Source organism: Aptenodytes patagonicus, chromosome 2, assembly GCF_965638725.1.
Source record: "Aptenodytes patagonicus chromosome 2, bAptPat1.pri.cur, whole genome shotgun sequence".
NCBI classification, from domain to species: Eukaryota; Metazoa; Chordata; class Aves; order Sphenisciformes; family Spheniscidae; genus Aptenodytes; species Aptenodytes patagonicus.
Window position 1 is genome coordinate 23,508,676 of NC_134950.1, and position 19,785 is coordinate 23,528,460.

The 19,785-nt window shown below is 41.4% G+C and overlaps 1 protein-coding gene across 3 annotated transcripts in view; it reads right to left on the bottom strand.

The window, feature by feature from the left end:
* Nucleotides 1–19,785, bottom strand: part of GRHL2 (grainyhead like transcription factor 2) — a 76,810-nt gene that overhangs the window by 45,798 nt on the left and 11,227 nt on the right. For 2 of the 3 annotated variants that reach the window (XM_076329317.1, XM_076329316.1), the window contains exons 2-7: nucleotides 17,652–17,841; nucleotides 14,584–14,651; nucleotides 12,630–13,014; nucleotides 9,037–9,089; nucleotides 5,360–5,516; nucleotides 943–1,054 (exon numbers count right to left, since the gene is read on the bottom strand). In XM_076329317.1, coding sequence (XP_076185432.1) covers nucleotides 943–1,054; nucleotides 5,360–5,516; nucleotides 9,037–9,089; nucleotides 12,630–13,014; nucleotides 14,584–14,651; nucleotides 17,652–17,841 — 965 coding nt within the window. The remainder of the gene's footprint in view (nucleotides 1–942; nucleotides 1,055–5,359; nucleotides 5,517–9,036; nucleotides 9,090–12,629; nucleotides 13,015–14,583; nucleotides 14,652–17,651; nucleotides 17,842–19,785) is intronic. The other variant, XM_076329318.1, reaches the window with a different exon arrangement.

Genomic DNA, 19,785 nt, shown 5'->3' on the forward strand with positions numbered 1-19,785 from the left:
TGAGTAGGACCACTTAGGGACTGATTCCCTGACCACCCTGTTCAATCACCCCTGAAGTCTTGCAGGGCTCTCTCCAAGTAACCTTGCTTTTTTTTCCCCCCTCCTCTCTGCCCCCTCTCATTCCTGCCATTTAATGGTTTGGTTCCCTCAGGCGGTCAAAACAAGATAGACTTTGTCTGCTTTGGTCTTGCCGACTCCTTTGACTGGAATCCGCTGCAGATGGCTGTAAACTGCACATGAGAGGGAAGAAGTGCTTGATGTCTAGACACTCCCACAGATTTCAACTTCAGGCTTCTTGGCAGCAGGTACACTTTCTTCCTCTGCTAAAATCTTCCAAGCATGCGGATAGGGCAGTTGTGGCTGAAATGGGCTTGTAAATACCTTAGATGGGATGAACAGCAAACAGGTCTCTCAGGGTAGCACACCAGAGCTCACTTCCCCCTCACTTCTCTCCGACACCGACAAGACTCAAAAACTGGGGATGTAGGAGTCCTGTGCGCTCCTTTGCAGTCACCATAACGACAGCATCTTCACTCTCAGGCTGCACTTACACATCAGATGAGCTAACATAACTGTTATGTGGGCTGCTACTGGATCAAAGAGTGGATCAGCCTTTGAAAAACTAAAGGAAACAAACACTCTGCCACTCCTGAGGAGGTGCAGACCTCAACTTCCCAGCAGCAGAAGGTGGAACACCGTTAAATACGCATGCAAGGGGCAGCTCTTCTTTGTGACTACTGAGGACCATTCCTTCTGCATGGTCTCCATCCTGCTTCATAGACCCCATAACCCAGTCCTAGCAGGGATGAGCCATTGCTAAAAACTGTGGTACAAGCCTTGCGGCCATTGCCAATATATCCCACCACATCCCTGTGCAAGGTACCAGAGCTTTCCACATTCTGCAATCTTCCCTGAAACATCTGGAGCTCCTCTTACACTCACCAATGTCGAGGACCCTCTGTTTAGCTGTGTGCTGCCGAGAATGCCAGTATTTCCAGTATTTCAGCTGTTCGTCTCTGTTTTTATCCTCACTGAAAACAACCATGACCACGCTCTAAGAAAATCAACAGCACAAGTTGTATTAGTTAATATAATTAATAGTCAGAAACACAAAAATTAAAATCTCCCATATGCCTCTAACGCTGATCCAGTCACTGCCCTCCCCCAGTACTTTGGTTGTAGAAGATTGCTGGTTTTTATTCCAGTCCAATATTGCAATGCACTTAAAGACTCAGGGCAGAAGAAATGTAGTTTTAAAATAATGCAGGGCCTAGGATTATGTTCTTGATCGTCCAAATAAAACTTAATCGTATTCTTAGATTTAAGAAGCCTAAGTTCCCTTAAGTAAAAAGTGGTCATTTCAAAGTCAGAGTCAATTCCAATTCTGAACCAAGTCCAGTCCAAGTGTTGGAGTTCAGACTCCTTGCCACTCTGGAAGATGACATTACACTGTAAAGGGATGTGTTGTTATGGAGCTCAGACTCGCTGGCTAAAGGCAGGACATTTTTAGTTTTACCATACATAGTCCAAATATCCTTCTCGATAGCAGGACTCTTGCATACATGTATTTAATGACAAACTCAGTGTGAATATTTACTGAGTTTTCCTGAGCTTTTCAGTTCAAGTTCTGAATTCCCTTTGTTAAACTGTGTGATTCAAAGGAAACAGATTGAAACTTTATGCAAAACTTCACGAGTAATAAAGGCTTTTTAAAAAAGCCCTGCTGTAGGCAAGCAAAACAAAAAACACAAAACAATGAAAGAATGCTCATACTAGGTAAACCGAAGTGAAAAGAAATCACAGAGAACAAAAAATTCACTTTTAAATATCCTCTTTTTTTCCTGTTCTTCCTTTAACCCTGAGTCACCAAGCTTATAAAAAATACCATCAAGCTGTTTCATAAGCCAAGGAGCTGGATCACCATTGATTCATGATCTATGTCCCTCCACACAGTCACCATCGTAACCCTTCACGTGCTCTGTGACCTTCTCCGTTCCACCTATAAAAGCCGAACATCATCACTGCATCTTCCATGTCTAGCTACTGCGTGGGCACAAGGCACTATATGCCATGGATGAGTCCTGAGTTATGCATGTGCATACTGGCTGGCCAGCCAGCTGATGCACTAACCAGAATTGGCAGTGCAGAATGTAATTTTTCCACCAAGGATGGCATTAACCTTTTTCCTCTGTGAACCACTTACACGGAACTTGTAGAGGTTTAATACCTTCAAAACCTCTTGCCCCTCTGTCAGGTTTGGATGGAATTGGCAATAAATTCAACAGTCACTTGGCTGGGGGCCTGGCAAACAGAACACGATCGTGAAAGTTGCGTGTGGTTTCACAATCTTCTGTAAACTGTACATCATACAAAAGAAATGGTCTCACCTCTCCTTTACAATTTCTACCCTTCCGCTGCCACAGCTTCAAAACTCATGTGGCTATGCAGTGAACGAGACTTATGAGGACTGGTTTTCAGCCAGACCAGTGAGCTACTGACTCCTGTTTCAGCTGTACAAGTGCTAGAGCTGGCACCACAAAGGGGGAAGGAACGGGTGGCTGGCAGGGAGAGAGACTTTTCAGCAGCAGAGAAGATTTACATCAGCTTCAGCCAACAACAAAACGCCATCATCAGCCTCATGTCCTTAGGAAACCAGGCTAAAAATTAACTGCTCTTCAGGTTTACAAATCATTGCCTTTCTTTAGGAAGAGTCTCTCTAAACTTCATGTATGATAGAAATGTACGTGTTGTTGTCTGCTTCACTGCTCACGTTGACTTTCATTGGTTCCTTCAACTAAAGTCACAACATTTTTACAGTACTTCATTTATTTGGATGGAAACACTTTTGCAGCCTCATACATATGCAGCCCTTCCAGCTTCAGGGTGAAATTTGCAGGGCAGCAACTCTGAGGCTCATTGTTCATTCCAAGGTTACTGGGTTAGGATTTGCTTACTCAAAAACATTACCAGGGAAATCAGGAGGCCTGTTCACTAGGCAGATGTTGCTGAATACCCAAGCACCAGTTCTATCCACAGAAAAGATTCTATAGGTACATCAGGGATAAAAGGAAGACAAGGGAAAATGTGGGCCCTCTCCAGAACGAAACAGGACACCTGGTTACCCGGGACACGGAGAAGGCGGAGGTACTCAATGACTTTTTTGCCTCGGTCTTCACCAGCAAGTGCTCGAGCCTCACCGCCCAAGCCACAGAAGGCAAAGGTGGGGACTGGGAGAATGAACAGCTGCCCACTGTGGGAGAACATCAGGTTCGAGACCATCTAAGGCACCTGAAGGTGCACAAGTCCATGGGACACGATGAGATCCATCCGCGGGTCCTGAAGGAACTGGCGGATGAAGTTGCTAAGCCACTATCCATCGTATTTGAGAAGTCGTGGCAGTCCGGTGAAGTTCCCACTGACTGGAAAAGGGGAAACATAACCCCCATTTTTAAAAAGGGAAAAAAGGAAGACCCGGGGAACTACAGGCCAGTCAGTCTCACCTCTGTGCCCGGGAAGATCATGGAACAGATCCTCCTGGAAGCTGTGCTAAGGCACATGGAGGACAGGGAGGTGATTTGAGACAGCCAGCATGGCTTCACCAAGGGCAAGTCCTGCCTGACTAACCTAGTGGCCTTCTATGATGGAGTGACTACATCAGTGGACATGGGAAGGGCTACAGATGTCATCTCTCTGGACCTCTGTAAGGCCTTTGACACGGTCCCCCACAACATCCTTCTCTCTCAACTGGAGAGGTATGGATTTGATGGGTGGACTGTCCAGTAAAGGGTGAGGAATTGGTTAGATGGTCACATCCAGAGGGTAGTGGTCAACGGCTCAATGTCCAGATGGAGACTGGTGACGAGTGGCATCCCGCAGGGGTCCGTATTCGGACCAGTACTGTTTAATATCTTCATCAGTGACATAGACAGTGGGATCGAGTGCACCCTCAGCAAGTTTGCAGATGACACCAAGCTGAGTGGTGCGGTCAACACGCCAGAGGGACGGGATGCCATCCAGAGGGACCCGGACAAGCTCGAGAAGTGCACTTGTGTGAACCTCATGAGGTTTAGCAAGGCCAAGTGCAAGGTCCTGCACCTGGGTCAGGGCAACCCCCAGTATCACTACAGGTTCAGGGATGAAGGGATTGAGAGCAGCCCTACCGAGAAGGACTTGGGGGTACTGGTGGATGAAAAGCTGGACGTGAGCCAGCAATGTGTGCTCGCAGCCCAGAAGGCCAATCGTGTCCTGGGCTGCATCAAAAGAAGGGTGGCCAGCAGGTCGAGGGAGGGGATTCTGCCCCTCTACTCTGCTCTGGGGAGACCCCACCTGGAGTACTGCGTCCAGCTCTGGAGCCCTCAGCATAAGAAAGACACGGACCTGTTGGAGCGGATCCAGAAGAGGGCCACAAAAATGATCAGGGGGATGGAACACCTCTCCTGTGAAGAAAGGCTGAGAGAGTTGGGGTTGTTCAGCTTAGAGGAGAGAAGGCTTCGGGGAGACCTTATTGCAGCCTTTCAGTACTTCAAGGGGGCTTATAAAAGAGATGGGGGCAAGCTTTTTAGCAGGGCCTGTTGCGACAGGACAAGGGGGAATGGCTTTAAACTAAAGGGGGGTAGATTTAGACTAGATAGAAGGAAGAAATTTTTTACGCTGAGGGTGGTGAAGCACTGGCACAGGTTGCCCAGAGAGGTGGTGGATGCCCCATCCCTGGAGACATTCAAGGTCAGGTTGGACAGGGCTCTGAGCAAGCTGATCTAGTTGAAGATGTTCCTGCCCACGGCAGCAGGTTTGGACTAGGTGACCTTTAGAGGTCCCTTCCAACCCAAACTATTCTATGATTCTACAATTCTATGAATCTAAGATGCAAATCATCCATTTTGTCATACTTCTGGGTGAATATCAAGTGAAAGCTCACACTTATACCATGTAAATGATTTAAAATTTATGTCACAAAGGAAGGCTTCAACTCTTCACATTTTATCTGAAATGCACTGGAAAGCAGCTGATGAATTGCACAAGTGAGTGAAGATGGACTTAACACAGTAAATTTTTTTTCTTTAATCATGGCAGTGATATGTTCACCAATGTCAAGTGCAGTTTCTGTGCAATTACCATTCTGCCAAACTATAAACTGAGGCATATATGTATATAATTAACTCATAAGATCACACTTTGAAAAAACTGGACACCAAAATATTTGAGACCACCATCAATACTACTCTCCCACTTTTACACTGGGCATAAGAGTAAGCTTGCTCTGTCCTCTCCCACAAGAAAAAAAATAATTAAAAACCAGCCAACCACAACTACATTTATCTGCAGACCTCCATTCCCATCTAGGAAAGAAATTGGACTATACCCTGACTTTGCTGATGGGATGCCGGAAACATTTGTTGTCACCCGTCTCGCTCAGGGTGATGGCGTAGAACTGTCCTTTGTTCAAGTAGGTCATGGGCCCCTCCCCTTGCTTTTGACGCAGAGATTTGGTAGCTTCTAGTGTATACTGAAAAGTGCTGCTGAAAAGACAGGGAGAGAAACACCAACAAAATCCATATCACTTTCTCCTTTTCTCTTTGTCCCCGTTTATTATGTATTTCATGCATTGTATAAGCAAGGCATAAGAAGCTAATAATAAAATTCCAGGAAAAGGTCACACAGGTATTTAAAAATGTAATTTTTTTTTTTTTTTCCCCAAGTTCATCAGATCTGGCAATCAAGCATGAAACTATCTGGACTGTAAAGTCTCTTGGAGCAAAGACTACATCTTTACTTTCTCTGAATAGAACCATCATGAAGTACAAGACTACGTACCCTACAGTGAGTGTCAAATGCCAGGAGGGAATTCAGTATGATTTGCAGGAAATCAGCTACCTCCACAGACACTTAAACTTAGAAGTGTCACAGAAAGAGAAATTAAAACAAAACAAGACAAACAAACAAAAAAACTAGAATAAAACTTGTTGCAAAAGATGGACACAGAGAATGGAAAGGCCAACTGCTACTTTCAGCACAGGGCAGAGAAGGAATACAACCAGAAGGGACAGTAGGTTCATTTGTTTAAAGACAACGTGCAATCAAGGTTTTTACAAGCCTTCTTTTCAAAATTAATCAGACAGAACAAAGTACGTACATTTAGTTGTATCTGCAATCAAGTAACCTCCCTTAGAAAAAGACAAAAATTAGAGAAAGTTTGCTCTTGTGTTGGAAGTCAGATCTTTGAAAAGATCCTCCTTCACAGGAGAACTTTCCACCCTCAAAGCAGTTCTCAAACCATGAAAAGTTAAAGCTCCATTAACCAGTGAACTGTTAGCTGAACACAATTCTCACAGAGCCTCTTCCAGCCGCCTCCTCCAATAACGGGCTTGAACAATAATCCAATAAAAACGATGCCTGCAGCTCCTCACATTCTCTTAAATGAAAAATAATGTTAACCTTACAGAATAAATCTTCTCTTCAAACTGCATTTGGTCACCACAGGAAGCTTAATGCAGGGAGTCACTTGCAGGATGTCCTCACAAATTGGAGATACAGGGGAAGCATTTTCACAAAGGTCCTAATTCAGCAAAGTGTTTAAGCAGTGCTGGAGTAGAACCAAAAGGATGAATATGTTGGTCCAAAACAACAGTGTATCCTTAACTTTCTAGGTCAAGCAAATACTCTGGGTCATCATAACACTGCCATAGCAATATGGAAATAAGGGGAAGAAAAAAACATTTTTAACTATCCAATGGGGGGAAAAAATCACTAAAATGCATGAATAACATTTAAATCCTCACTTGAAGAGAAGGTAGAAGAAAAAAAAATAACCTGATCCACGTCTTTCCATCCAAACGAAGAAGTTTCAGACAGTTTAGTATCAATTATTTAGTTTAGTATCAATCATTCAATCAAATAAAGACAATTTCTAAGTGTTTCTTAGCTTATAAATGGAAATCCCGTTATTTTTCTAGTTGCTTAAAAGTTACAAATCAAAGCAAAAGTAAGGTAAAAAGCAAACACTAACCTATACCTATCCGACCCACTGATGGCAGTACCAGCACTTCCCAACAATGCAGTTGCTGCTGACACAAAGGCTCTCACGCACAGTGGAAAGGCAGCACAAAGGGGACTGTGGTCCCCTCCGCTGCCACCCACCATGGTGTGCACTGCCGCAGTCCCTCTGTCCTGTGTGCAAGGGGAACAGAGGCTCTGTCAACACTGGCAAGCGGAACGGCCCCGTCCGAGCGGACTGGAAAAACAGAATCACTGGTGCTGCGGACCCAGCATCCATCCCGCTGCATATGCTTGTCCTGTGGATTGACCGCCATTAGTGGTGGGGGCACATCCTCTGATTTAGTGTCACACAAAGGGACTGCAGATTGCATGCTGCGAGACTGCTGCACGATGTGCACCAAAGCACACTGAGTGCCCTGGGAGGTGCACCTCAAAACCTCCCACCAGACAGAAGGCCTAATGAGAATGTGTGCTGAGAAGGGCTTAGGATGAACCAAAGGCAGACACACAGTGTCTTAACAGAGTTGCCTACAGTCTGCCATGGTCTGGTCTTCTGTTTCCTGTCATTCTGTATGTTTCAGAAAGATGTCAAAAAATGCAAACCCCAGACACACTGCTCCTGGCCAATTTTGCAGCCTCTGTGTGGTACCACTTGGGAATTTTCTTCTTGTTCCCAGCTGGCAATCAAAGTGTGCCCCATAGCAGGAGGATTACTATTACCCTTAAAACTTATTGCAGTCACTCAAATGATTATAATACTATTCTGAATCTCACCATGAGTCTTAACTAAAGCCCCATGTAGTCGTTAAGGGATCTTCTATCAGGCTTCCAATTAGTTTCATATTCACCACTTCTTTTTTTCAATCTGAAGCTTTCATTTCTGAGCACCTATCACTTCCAGGTAACTCCCAGGAAAGATGTATTTCGTTTTTCTTAATGTGCATTTGGAGGTTTTGTTCTAATGTGGACCTGGGCCACAGCATGAAAGACTTAATGTCTGAGAATTGTTAACAATGCCAGTGCTTCAGGATTCAATTTTATAAATATCCAGTGTAGTAAGTGAACAGTCTTTGCTAAATTTCTGTTTCATATGTACTGCCTATGTAATAACTCAGTTCTGAGCTCACTGCAGTTAATGATTGTTTTAATATAGCTCAGAAAAAAGATCAAGCTGTAAGGAACCTCCACTACAGAAGCAGTCATATGCCTACTCCAGGAAAAATATGTAGGCATGTTCCTGTTTCTAAAGTGAGAGTAATCTCTCAGATATAAACAGAACTATTCACAGGCATGAAATGATGCATCAGCTTATAAATTTTACTGATCACAGTCTTTATTAGTTAAGTGACTGCAGTGTTTGCCCATTCTACACATGCATTTTTCTGTGCTTAGCAGGGAAGACACTATTCCTTTCATACGTCAGTTTTTGAAACTTTTTTAAAAACTTTTTGGAATTCTTAGGTTTTCTTACATGGTTTGTAATAGGTACTTCATTTATATTATTTTATAAGTAAACATGAACTACCACAATGAACAGTGTAAAAAGACAGGGTTTCCCAGACAACCTGCTAGGAGTAACTAGAAAAAATAGAAGGGAAAAATAAAGATGGGAATTCCATAAGGTTGGTGGAGCCAGTTCAACCATCCTGGACATCTGACTTGTGCATCCTGCCATCCCGAAAGGTGGGGAAGACCTTCCATGACCTGGCTGTCAAAGCTGTGCCCTGTTACCTGGGGGACCTCTCTTAACATGTTTAATCTCGCATATCTCCAGGGGCTTCAGAGGAGTTACTAACTTAAAACAATGCTGGGGGAAGATAATAGATGAAGATATAAACTGGTCAGATTTGAAAGCGTAATACGTGCAGGAGAAGAAGAGGAGAGTGCTGCTGGGCAGCTCCAAGGGAGCCCTGCAGGTGCCCCAGGGCTGGGGGGAGGGTGGGTAAAAGGATGAAAGGGAGGGTGCGAAGTGGACACAGGCAGCCTTTCCTCAATACATTCTTATGTGATGCCAGTCAACACATTTCAAAGCTTATGCCATACCTTGTTTGTTCGTAAATATATTCTTCAGCCCCCACTGACACACTGCGATACTTCTGAAAAATAGAAACAACAATTAAATATAGTTTGATACAATCTAATGAAAATACCAACAAAAGTAGAATTATGTTTCTTTAAGGACCCCTCAGAAGAAACCATCAACCATTTAAAACTCAAAATCCCTAAAAACTGGAGTGGATGCTACATGGTCTTTACACTGGAATTGACAGAGATAATTCATTTATGTCAAGCTTTTAGAGTTTTTCATAACCTAATTGCTACAGCAATGTAGCTGAAAAACATCTTCTGCCTTATTAAACTCCTTGCCTACACATTAATATATTCTAAAACAAGCCTGTAAAAATGTACCCCATCTCAAAGATAAGTAGATTTTCAAATGAAACCATAGTTTTCCTAGAGACTTCACTTTTTGTTTTGTTTTGCTTTATTTAAAAATATGTGTGCAGTCAGCTCTCCTTAAGACCTACAATGAAATGCTGATAAAAAATTAGATTGCTATACTGCCTATTTTGAATAGGCATGGTGACGCAGGCTAAGAAAGTATTTTACCTTCAATATAAGATTCTGTTTTAGCAAAATGCACACTTTTGCTAAAATATGAAATATTTTATATTTAATATTTTAGCAAATATTTCATATTTGCTAAAATATGAAAATATGAAAGGAGACCTACAGTCACTCTTTACAAAATGAAGACACATCTATCAAAAAAAAATTACATCAAAAGGTGGCATTCTGAAAAAAATGAAGTCTTTTTGCACAGACTAAGCAAGGATTTGTACTCTGTTTTCCTGAGCAAATGAGCCTGTTTGTGCTCTACTATGTAAGCCTTGCTGCTTCTTCTTGGCTTGCCTTTTGCCTGAAACATGTTTTTGCTGATGTCTCTCTGATTCACTGATGGATCATTACACTTAATCTCCAGGATTTCTTTTGTGATCACCAGTTAGCAATTAAAACCTGTTTTGTTTCCAGAAGTGTCAAGTCAGGCAATTTTGAAAACAGTTTTTAATTTTACCTTATGCACAACTGTGCCACAACAAATATCTAGTCAGATACTAGTTAAGTGCAAAGGTATCGTGTACTGGTTAGGAATGTTTCCTGAAGATCAAAAGTCAAGGACCCATGAGCAATAGAATAGATAAGCGAAATACTCCAAGAAATCTAACATCTGAGGGGTATTACAATAAAGATGGTCCCATATTAACATGCTAGTCACATTTTGTATGAAGGCTAGAGGTTGACATTTTCAAAAACATTCAATTTACTTTCCTATCCTCAAAAATTTTGTCTATACTATAAAGGACTAATAAATTAATCACAGCTAAATAAGAATATGAAAGAGATGAGAAAGGTGTATTTATATAATTGTTAAAATTGTATCCAAAGAACATAGCAAGTGATTGACTGAGGCCTCCACTACCACAGGGATCTATAAAAACTCAGCACTCCTTCAGTATAACAGAACTAAGTCACTCAATAAATGTTTTGAAACAATTTCTAAATATGTATTCATAATATGTTTAAAATTGAGCAGGTATCAGAGCAAATCAACTGCAGCCAAACCCAGCCATTCTCACCAAGTGAATATGAAAACTAGTAAGACCAACTGTATTCCTACTTTAAACACTAATTTAGCACAAGTTTCTCTTTTGGTATGTTTTGACATTTTACCTTATGCTCTCCCCACACTTGCTTCATACAGCTGTCCCTACACAACAGCACATGGCTGAAGAAGCAGTCAGAGCACCGCAGGGGTGAAGCACATCCCTGGATTTGGGTAGTTGAGAAAAACGAAGGGACAGGGTAAGTGTTGAGTGAGGCTACAGCAGGGTGGGAAAGCTCTCCCTGCTCCCATGCCACATGTGTGCAAGCATTTGGGGCCGGAAGGCCACTAACAGTGGCACACACCTCACCTCACAGCTACAGATGGGAACCCAGTTAAAGTTAGTTCTTCGGTCTCCCTGTACTGTTAATAGGGGAAGTGAAGATGGAGAGGAGTGAGTGCACCTGGCAAACCTTTCCACCCCTTCTTGGCAATCGGGTTTGAGTTGCCTCTTTCTCCACGGACTGCGGAGATGTGGAGATAGATGACAAGTATCATACACTGTTATTAACCAATCCTTTTTAAAAAACATGTAACAAAATATTACCATTGTAACAAAATTACCATAACATAGAGTTTGGGATGCAAAATATTACCATTGCAACAAAAATTACCATAACATGGAGTTTGGGATGCAAGGCCAACGTATAGATGTAAATTCCCTTTTTACCTCCAAATTGAACAACTTCTTACATTCAACAGCACTTTGCACAGAGCAGACTGTTTGGGTAGCTCTCAGCAGCGCGTACAAACCAGCGTAACGGAATCACTCAGCTACAGCACCCCAGGGAAAGCCATGGGTACGGTACCACTGGACTACCATAAAAAGCCATTTAGCAGGAACAATGAAAAATAGCTGAAATTACGTGATTTGCTAATGCAGAGCAGTGTTTGTAATCCAAGATTTGATCTTACTGATTTTTCAATGGCAAGCTAGATTTCTTCATTAATTATTCATTTAGTTGACCTAAATGTGTTCTATATCTGAAAATGGATTTCACCTCCAGACGTCCTGATCTGTGATGCTTGTGTGGAGACAATTTACTTTTCTATAATACACCTACACAAACACACAGTACATTTCTTATATACTCAGAGTAACTCAGCCTTAATGTAGCTTGCCTTGTACTTTTGTTACATTTACAGTTTCATAGAGTTGGAGGAGAAAATCCAAGGAGAGTTTTACCACCTAATATCTCTAATTATTTGCAGAGGTACTGTCAGCTTTAAGTAATTTTTACCTTTCCACATTTCTGGCTTGTTTGCATTATTCTGCAGCAGGAAAAAGCAGCCAGAAGGTACTCACCATATTAAAGCTGACTTTGTAATTACTTTGCCTCAGCATAACAGTGTAAAATAGTTACAAGGCAGTTCCCTGCCTCTCTTCTCCTCCTCATTGCCCTACATACACATGCACCTGAGTCTTTCCCTGCCTGTTAACTTCTACATTCCGCTCTAGTCACCTAATTCTAGTTTTTCCTCGCTTGCCCATGTTACAAAGTAGAGCTTAGTGAAACAGACAGCTTCTGAATAAATTACTTGGATTTATCTAGCAGCAGAGACTGACACCGCTCATCTGCACTTTCAGGAGAACATTAAGAATTTCCCAGTTACAAGTGGCTGCTATTTCTTACTGTTATGAATAGGTCTGAAGGCAGATCTTGTTAACAGATAACAGATCTTCTTTCAGAATGGCAACTATCCTCTACTTGACAAAATATCCCAGAAGACAAAAGATCAGTATCTATTATTCTCAGAGTTTCCAATAAACAACTTTAAAACTGTCTTCTGAAACACCTCATGATGCTCCCCTATAATCAGACAGACAGGAACACAGCAAGCAGCAGAGATGAATTTGTTGAAACAAGCATCACTGTTCTTTTAATGGCTCTTGTGTACAGCTCAAATCTCCCTATCTTGTTTACAGCTTTTTATTGAGTTTTTAGATGCTAATTTGAGGTGAAAAACTTACTTCTGTTCCTCCATCTTTGAAGGTGTCACTGTACGTACTGTCAGGAGTACTGCGCTGGTCGTCTTTGAGATAATTTGTGTGGGGAGCAATGTTGGACACTTCATATGGTTCAAAGATAACCCCTCGATGCTCCTCATTTTCTCCTCTTGCATAGTGTGCTTGTGGGGTCATAAAAACAGGGGTGAACTCCTCCGCTTTAACCACAGTCACTCCAGTCCCCGTGATGGGGGTCGAGCTCCCAGACACATTTGTGTTGTATTCCCTTTTGGACGACTCCAAAGGATCTTGGTTCAAGGAAAGGTTAACCGGCACTGTCTTCAGGACTTGCACGCGGTTCTCTCCCCCACTTAAATTACTCTGAGCTTCCGTGGTATTAAGACAATTTCTGTGAGACAAAACCAAAAAATGTTATGAACTGTCCTGATAGAGTAAATCTCCTCCTTAAATAGATTAATGTTCTTAGATGGCAGGGAAGGAGATCTTTCAACTCTGATAAGCCATTGCCATAGGAAGTAGTACATTAACAAATACTAGGGAAAAGACATCGTGAGGCAAGCAGAGAGGTCCAGAGCTCTTTAACAGCTAGGGAAAAATAATACATTTGATTTGACCTATAATCAGTATGACTTGTTACAATAAATTCTGGGTATCCGGGGTTGTTTTTGCCTTGACTTTTAATTTGGATGCAAAATCAATCCACCAGTGCAACAGCCTTTAGGCGCAAAATAAGCATAAATATGGATTACTCACAGTAGGTAATTTGCATGTGAAATAGGCAGAATATCAACAGCAAAATTCATACGCTGATGCAAGCTCTTTCAGGCTGTTGACAGGCCACTACTGTCTGTGTAACTCTGGTACCAATGCTCTTCTGAAACAGCAAGCCCAGGAAACCCATTGTATCAGAGTAGATCAGTAACTATAGCGGCTGCAAGGTAACCTCCAGCAGCATTCCCACATCTAACCACGGTTGCTGTTGAAAGCAATCTGATCGCCGACAGTAGTTGCACTGACATAAAATTGTTAACTCATAAAACTTCTAGTAGGTGTAACACACAGCTTTGTTTTCAACCTAGGAGATATGTTCTGACATTATAGTTCCTCTCTCTTGGCTTTCCACCGAAGGCCAGTTTTGTCAATCACACTCAACTTAGGAATTTCTCTGGCATTCACAGAAGAAAAACTGTCCCTCAAAAAGGTTTCATATTCTGTTTTGAAATAGTGAATTTATACTACTACCTATTTAAACTTTCACCTTACACAGCTAGTGGAGACCATCTAAGGCTGTCCCGAATTAGCTACCTTGAAATAAACCTTGTGTAGCTACTCTCCACTATAATTTTACACGAAGATACCGTCTTAGTTCTTTCTACAACTTAGTTCTTTCTACATAAATATACACTCCCTCTTGTTCACAAGTCTTAATAAAGGCAGGAGTCAGCTTCCTCTGACTCTTCAAGTCACTTCTGGCCTACAGAGGAGGACTGAAATCTGAGAGCAGTGAGAAAAACATTCTGAGCAAATGATTTTAAGAGTTACTTTATTTGCTTCTGGGCAGACCCTAAGTTATGTTAAATAAAACTGTATAAATCAGGTTACTGAGGCCAAACTACTCACTTTTTGCTCTAGAAGAAGAAAATTGAAAGAAAAGCAGCCAACAGCCAACTGTCCATATAATCTGATTTTACTAATCTCAGCAGCAGGAAAACAACAAAATGAAACACAAACAAATCATGAAGCTTTCTGCTACTTTGCAAATTGCATGTTTAATAATACTGTTCAATTTTTCTAATAAATTAATAGTAAAAAGAAGTAAAGTTTGCTTCCTAAAACATTCTTCATTCTTTTATCTTTTGGAAGAAAACCATAAACCCTCAGGCTATCATAGTTCCTTCAGTTCACAACTGATCAACACTGTTAGTAGCTGGGTGTATGATTTTGAGTAATACTGTACCTTTTATCTTGGTCTTCTTGATTATCACTCACTTTGTTAACAGACAACAGCCTTTTATCTCTGGGAACCTGAGAACAACACCAGGCATGGGGTCAGGTAAATGCAACTGTCAGGTATTTGCAGCTTCAGACTGCTCTACCGCAACAACTAGAAAAATGCAACCGTATCAGTGTTGTCTAGTTCACAGATGCCAGGAGCTGTTTTTCTTTGAGAGACTGATTGTGAACAGAAAGATAATTTCCAAAGGTAAAAAATGTAGGGATTGTTTTCTTTTCCAGTTCTGGGGCACACAAATCTGGAGCAAAGCACTCTTCTGTATGTCCTTATCTTTGGAATACCAAGCTAGGTCAAGATATCTCAAAATCAAAGCTTATATTCCTAAACACACATACGCTTTTCACTGAATAATAAAAGATGAGAAGAAAGACATGATGCTTTGATGAGCACTGCATGGAGACCCTTTTAACTCAGAGGAAAAAGGGGTTGCAATTAAACCACAAGCACCAGCTGAGTCCTCCTGTTATAGAGCAGTCTGGAGGGTGTAGGACTCATACCTAGGGGAAGTTTGTGGATCCTTCCCTTTCCTAGCATGGGGACAGGTCAGGGCATGCTGGCATGTCATCAGAGAACACCAACTTCTGTTTTGCTGAGTGCATCAACAGCCATGAGAAGTAAAAATCCAAATCTGGCCCCTCAAAAGACTCAAAATTGACACCAAAAGTGACTTAAAAGATTTGTCTTCCCACATACCGGTTTCCTGACACCAGCATAGATATGAAATCACCAAGGGCAAAGTTGCTGCCATGACCGTATTTTTCTTTTCTTGCTGAACCAGCAATTTGGGAGCTAAAATTTCTAATCTATCTTTTACAAAAGAAGGTATATCCACTCCATCACAGCAGTTAACTCAGGATGAAAGAGCAAGAATAGGCCTAAGAATGGGCTAAAGCTGTGCCTTTTATCTTTAAATACTTTAAAGAAATATCAGGAAAATATCTGCATTTAGAGGAAAAACAATACTACAGTGCACTACAGTAGCCAAGGTTAACATCAGCTATATCTGCAAGACAGCAGCAGAGTCAGAGCACGCTAGTCAGAGCCTTTCCTTCTCTTAGGGACATCCTCTCTCCCTACTAAGCATCCTGTTGGTTAAAAAACCTCTTTCATAAATTGTAGAAGTGGGGTCCAAGCCACAGTTTGCACATGTTGATTCCCCTGTTAAGATCATATATTTATCCCTGAAGGAGGGTCTATGTTTAGGTAAATATCACTACAAGAAAAAGGAGAAGGGGGGAAAAAAAAAAAAAAACAAAACGGTGAAGTTCAAATGATTCCTACTGACTGGAAAAAGTACTTCAAAAAAATTATCCAGCATGTCAGAACAAATGAGCCAAATGATAAATAAGGGCAATTTGAGAGAGTCTTGTGCACAGGAAGTCCTCCTCTACACTTCCACATTACAGCACAGAGGTTTAAGTTAGGTTTTAAGTTCCTGTTTGAGAGCATCAACAAGAACATCTTTTTCTCCCAATTTAAGACAGAAATAGTTATGACTGAATGCTGGAAATGGCTTTGAGACTAACACAGGTTTTTCCATCTGAACCTCAAGTCTTTTGCAACTGCCTGGAACAAGGAACAGACATATCTCTTAGAACACAGTTTTGAGAAGGAAAAGGGCTGTTCTCTGTTTTTATTTAAAAAATCCAGCAGATTAATGAACTGCTACATACAAAGGTATTACTAAGACAGAAGCCAACACTCCAGATGCTCATACACATCCTGAATTTTACAAATCCACATTAACTTCACAGACTCTGGCACTGTGGTAACTCTGTCAAGTAGAGGAAAGGACCTTTCTTTCTCATTGGGAAAAGCTTTTCTCTACTGACAACACCACACAAAAGCAAGGAACATCTCTTGAAACATAATCAGTAAAGAAATTAAAACAATATTTAACCATAAGGTTAGTATATGGCAACTTGCCTACAGCCCCTTCTCCTGAACACTCATTTAATGATCGTAGCAGAGACTAAAAAGAGTAGTCCATTCTCTAAAAGCATTTATACTAATAAATACTAAAAGCAAAGGGGTTTAATTTTAAATTTCCATTACTGCTACTTCTTCATTAATGACGAGGGGAGCTGGCATTGTTCTGCTGGCTTTCAGAGAAGATCATCTGTCCAATGCAGGCATAGGTGGCTTCATGAGTACTGAGATAGTTTAATTGAAATGAACAATTTCATACTTCAGTGCTTGGTAGGCAATACTGATTCCGTTTTCAGAGTACAAAGGGGTCAGCCTGGGTTTCAGAGTGAAATTTCTGCATTACACAGAGATTTCAGCAGAAATCTCAAACATAGCTCTACTTAAACACTATGAAATATACAAAAAAGAAAGGTGGTATCAAAATGGTAGGTAAAGCCCTGGGCTTAAAACCTGACATAAACTGAAACTGTGTGTCAGTGCTTCCCCTGTAAATTGACTTAGATCTCTGTCTCTGTGTCCAGCTCCATTTCTGTCCTCCACCTTCCTATTTAGACTGCAAACTTCCAGTGCAAAGGCTAGACCTCACTGTATGTTTGTATACAGCCTACTGCAATTATTATACAAATAAAAGTAACATGAGAAACAGTCAGATGAGAAAAACTCCAGTTAAAGAGCAAACTAAAACACGTGTGGAATGACACAGAAAAGCAGACAAACCTACAGATGGACAAGGCCTCCTCTTTTCCACTTTTTAAAGAACACTGCAAGTATCCAAGCACAAATAAAAAGGGGGCCTATTCATCCAATGCTCTTGCAAGGGAAGAGGAAGAATGCTATGCTTAAAAAGAAATCATGGTTGCAAATTTAATATGGGAATACTGATTTTGTTCTTTCTCTCCAGAACTAAACACATCAAAACAGCCTCAGACAGGCTTCCCCTAAAACAGAAAGGGTGCTTGATACAAGTATCAGAGAGAAAACAAGATGCAGCGACTTCTGTCTTTGAAAACTGGCTCTTTTGATGCCTCTTAGAGTAGTCCCCTGCTAGTGCAGCAGGGAGGAATAACGATGGAGTTACCTACTTTATAATAGTCATACAGTAGGCCAAGAGCAGCAGCACTGTCCTCATCACCATTTATGCTCATCATAGCCTTGGTGGCTGCTGTTAGGGGATTCTCCAAATACGACTTCCAGGCTTCATCTTCGCTGGTGTAGGCTCGTCTGGTGTTGAATGAAGTGTCATTTGGCACTAAGGCCACAAGTCGCTTGTTACTGCATAGACAGGAAGAACAAAATGGTGATCCAGAAGGGATTCCTTTATTCACAAGGCATGTTAAAGAACATCACATAGCTCAGTGAAAGTGATATGATTACATCAAGCAAGCATCTCTGTATTAAACTTGGTGACATAAATAGTTACCAGTATTAGGTGTCTTCAGTACTTAACAAAAAAAAAAAAAATTAATGTGTGCAGATCTTGTGATAATAATTAAAATGTATTTTTACTAGTATACAGATAGAGCTATCAAAATACTTTAAAACTATTTGGAAAAAAGGAAAGTAACAATATAAAAACATTTTGCCCCAGTATTTTTGCTAGATGTACATTTGATTAGGGAAAAATACATTTAACTGAAATCAGTTATAATAAGAAGACATGAATGAAAAAAAAAGAAAAAGTATCTAATACTAATCTAGTGTTCACCTAAACCAAGTATAGTTCAGTATTTAATAACTGGGTACACCTTATAATTGAGCTATTCTCTACTTTTGGAATGCAGTTTGTCCGTAATTTCACAGAGGTTTTCTGTAACATGACATGAGCAATGGGTCCAGTGGATGAAGCAGAAGATGTCAACATACTTGGTCTCAATTCCCACTTTATCACTCACCACATCTAGTTACAGACCCATGGCAATACACACAAGACCATTAGTAAGTGGGATTTGCAGCAGAGCAGTTTCCTCCAGCCTGAAAGTGGTACAAACTGACCAGTGCCTGTGTGTATCATGGGAGAGGCTGCTGCACCACAGCTATGGCTGAAATTTCCAGTATAATAGAAACATAAATGAAGATAATAGTACCTGCTTTTGTAAAATGTTCAATAAACTCATGGATAAAAGAGCTAGAGGGGGAAAAAAAAGTAGCATTCCTATTACACAAGATAGTAGGCAAACAGATTAGGCAGGGAAACAGTGGAGTGACGGGTGTGCTGCTTATTGCTCATTGCAAGAGCACTGTCAAGAATTGTGGCTCAAGTTACAAGGATCACAATGAAACTTTTAACACATTACACCTTACAAATTTGAAAGCTGCAAAGATGGCAGAATAACTGAATATACTGACTTAACTGCGAAACTAGCAGTTATTCCCGGTGACCTTCATAAAACATTTCTTGCTATCTTCTACATTAAAACTGTTCATTATTCAGCCTCCTGTTTTTGCTCTCCCCTACCTGCAGCGGTGGCCAGCTCCACAGACCTAACCCAACCAACTGCCACTGTTGCACTGAGAGTGGCATTCAAACACTGTGCAACTGAGCCTTTTATTTCATTTCAGAAATAGGATTTGATAAAAGCGCAACTGAACCCACGCGGTAAATGCTCTCGGACACCGGGAGCGTGTCTTGCCTGGCCTCCAAGCCGCAGTGACGGGCAGGCTGGGGCTTCACCCGGGGCTCCACCGCTGCCTGAGCGCACTGCAACCTGCAAAGTGCGTGCTCCGGTGTTTAAGGAAGAGGAGGGGGATGGTGGAGATTATCATCTCTATGGTACAGAGCACCGTTTACAAGTTTCTTTATTTAATGAAAAACAAAATAATCCATCTGGTACACAGAGCACAGTTTTATGAGCTCTGTGGGGGAAGAGAGCATTTCGTAGCCTCGCATAGCACAAAATACAGCCAACAATTACAGTTCAGATGATATTTTCATCTAAAATATCTGGATTTTTAGAAGCTTCCTTTCTTTTCCGAGGGCCTTTCTGCCTCGCGTTTCACTGTCTCTTCTAAAGATTTTTGTCCTTCTTTATTCCACATACACATTTGTGTTGTTACGGGTTTGCTTCAGCAAGCAAAACTGAAGCATAAATTAGGAACCCAAGGAAAGACAGAGAGAACTGCTAGGTCCGCCTGCCTTTTCAATACCTTATTGTTAGCGACTCAAATCAGATTCGCAACAGCTCCGCTGTTTGTGCCAGAGGTAGCTGAGGGCCTGTT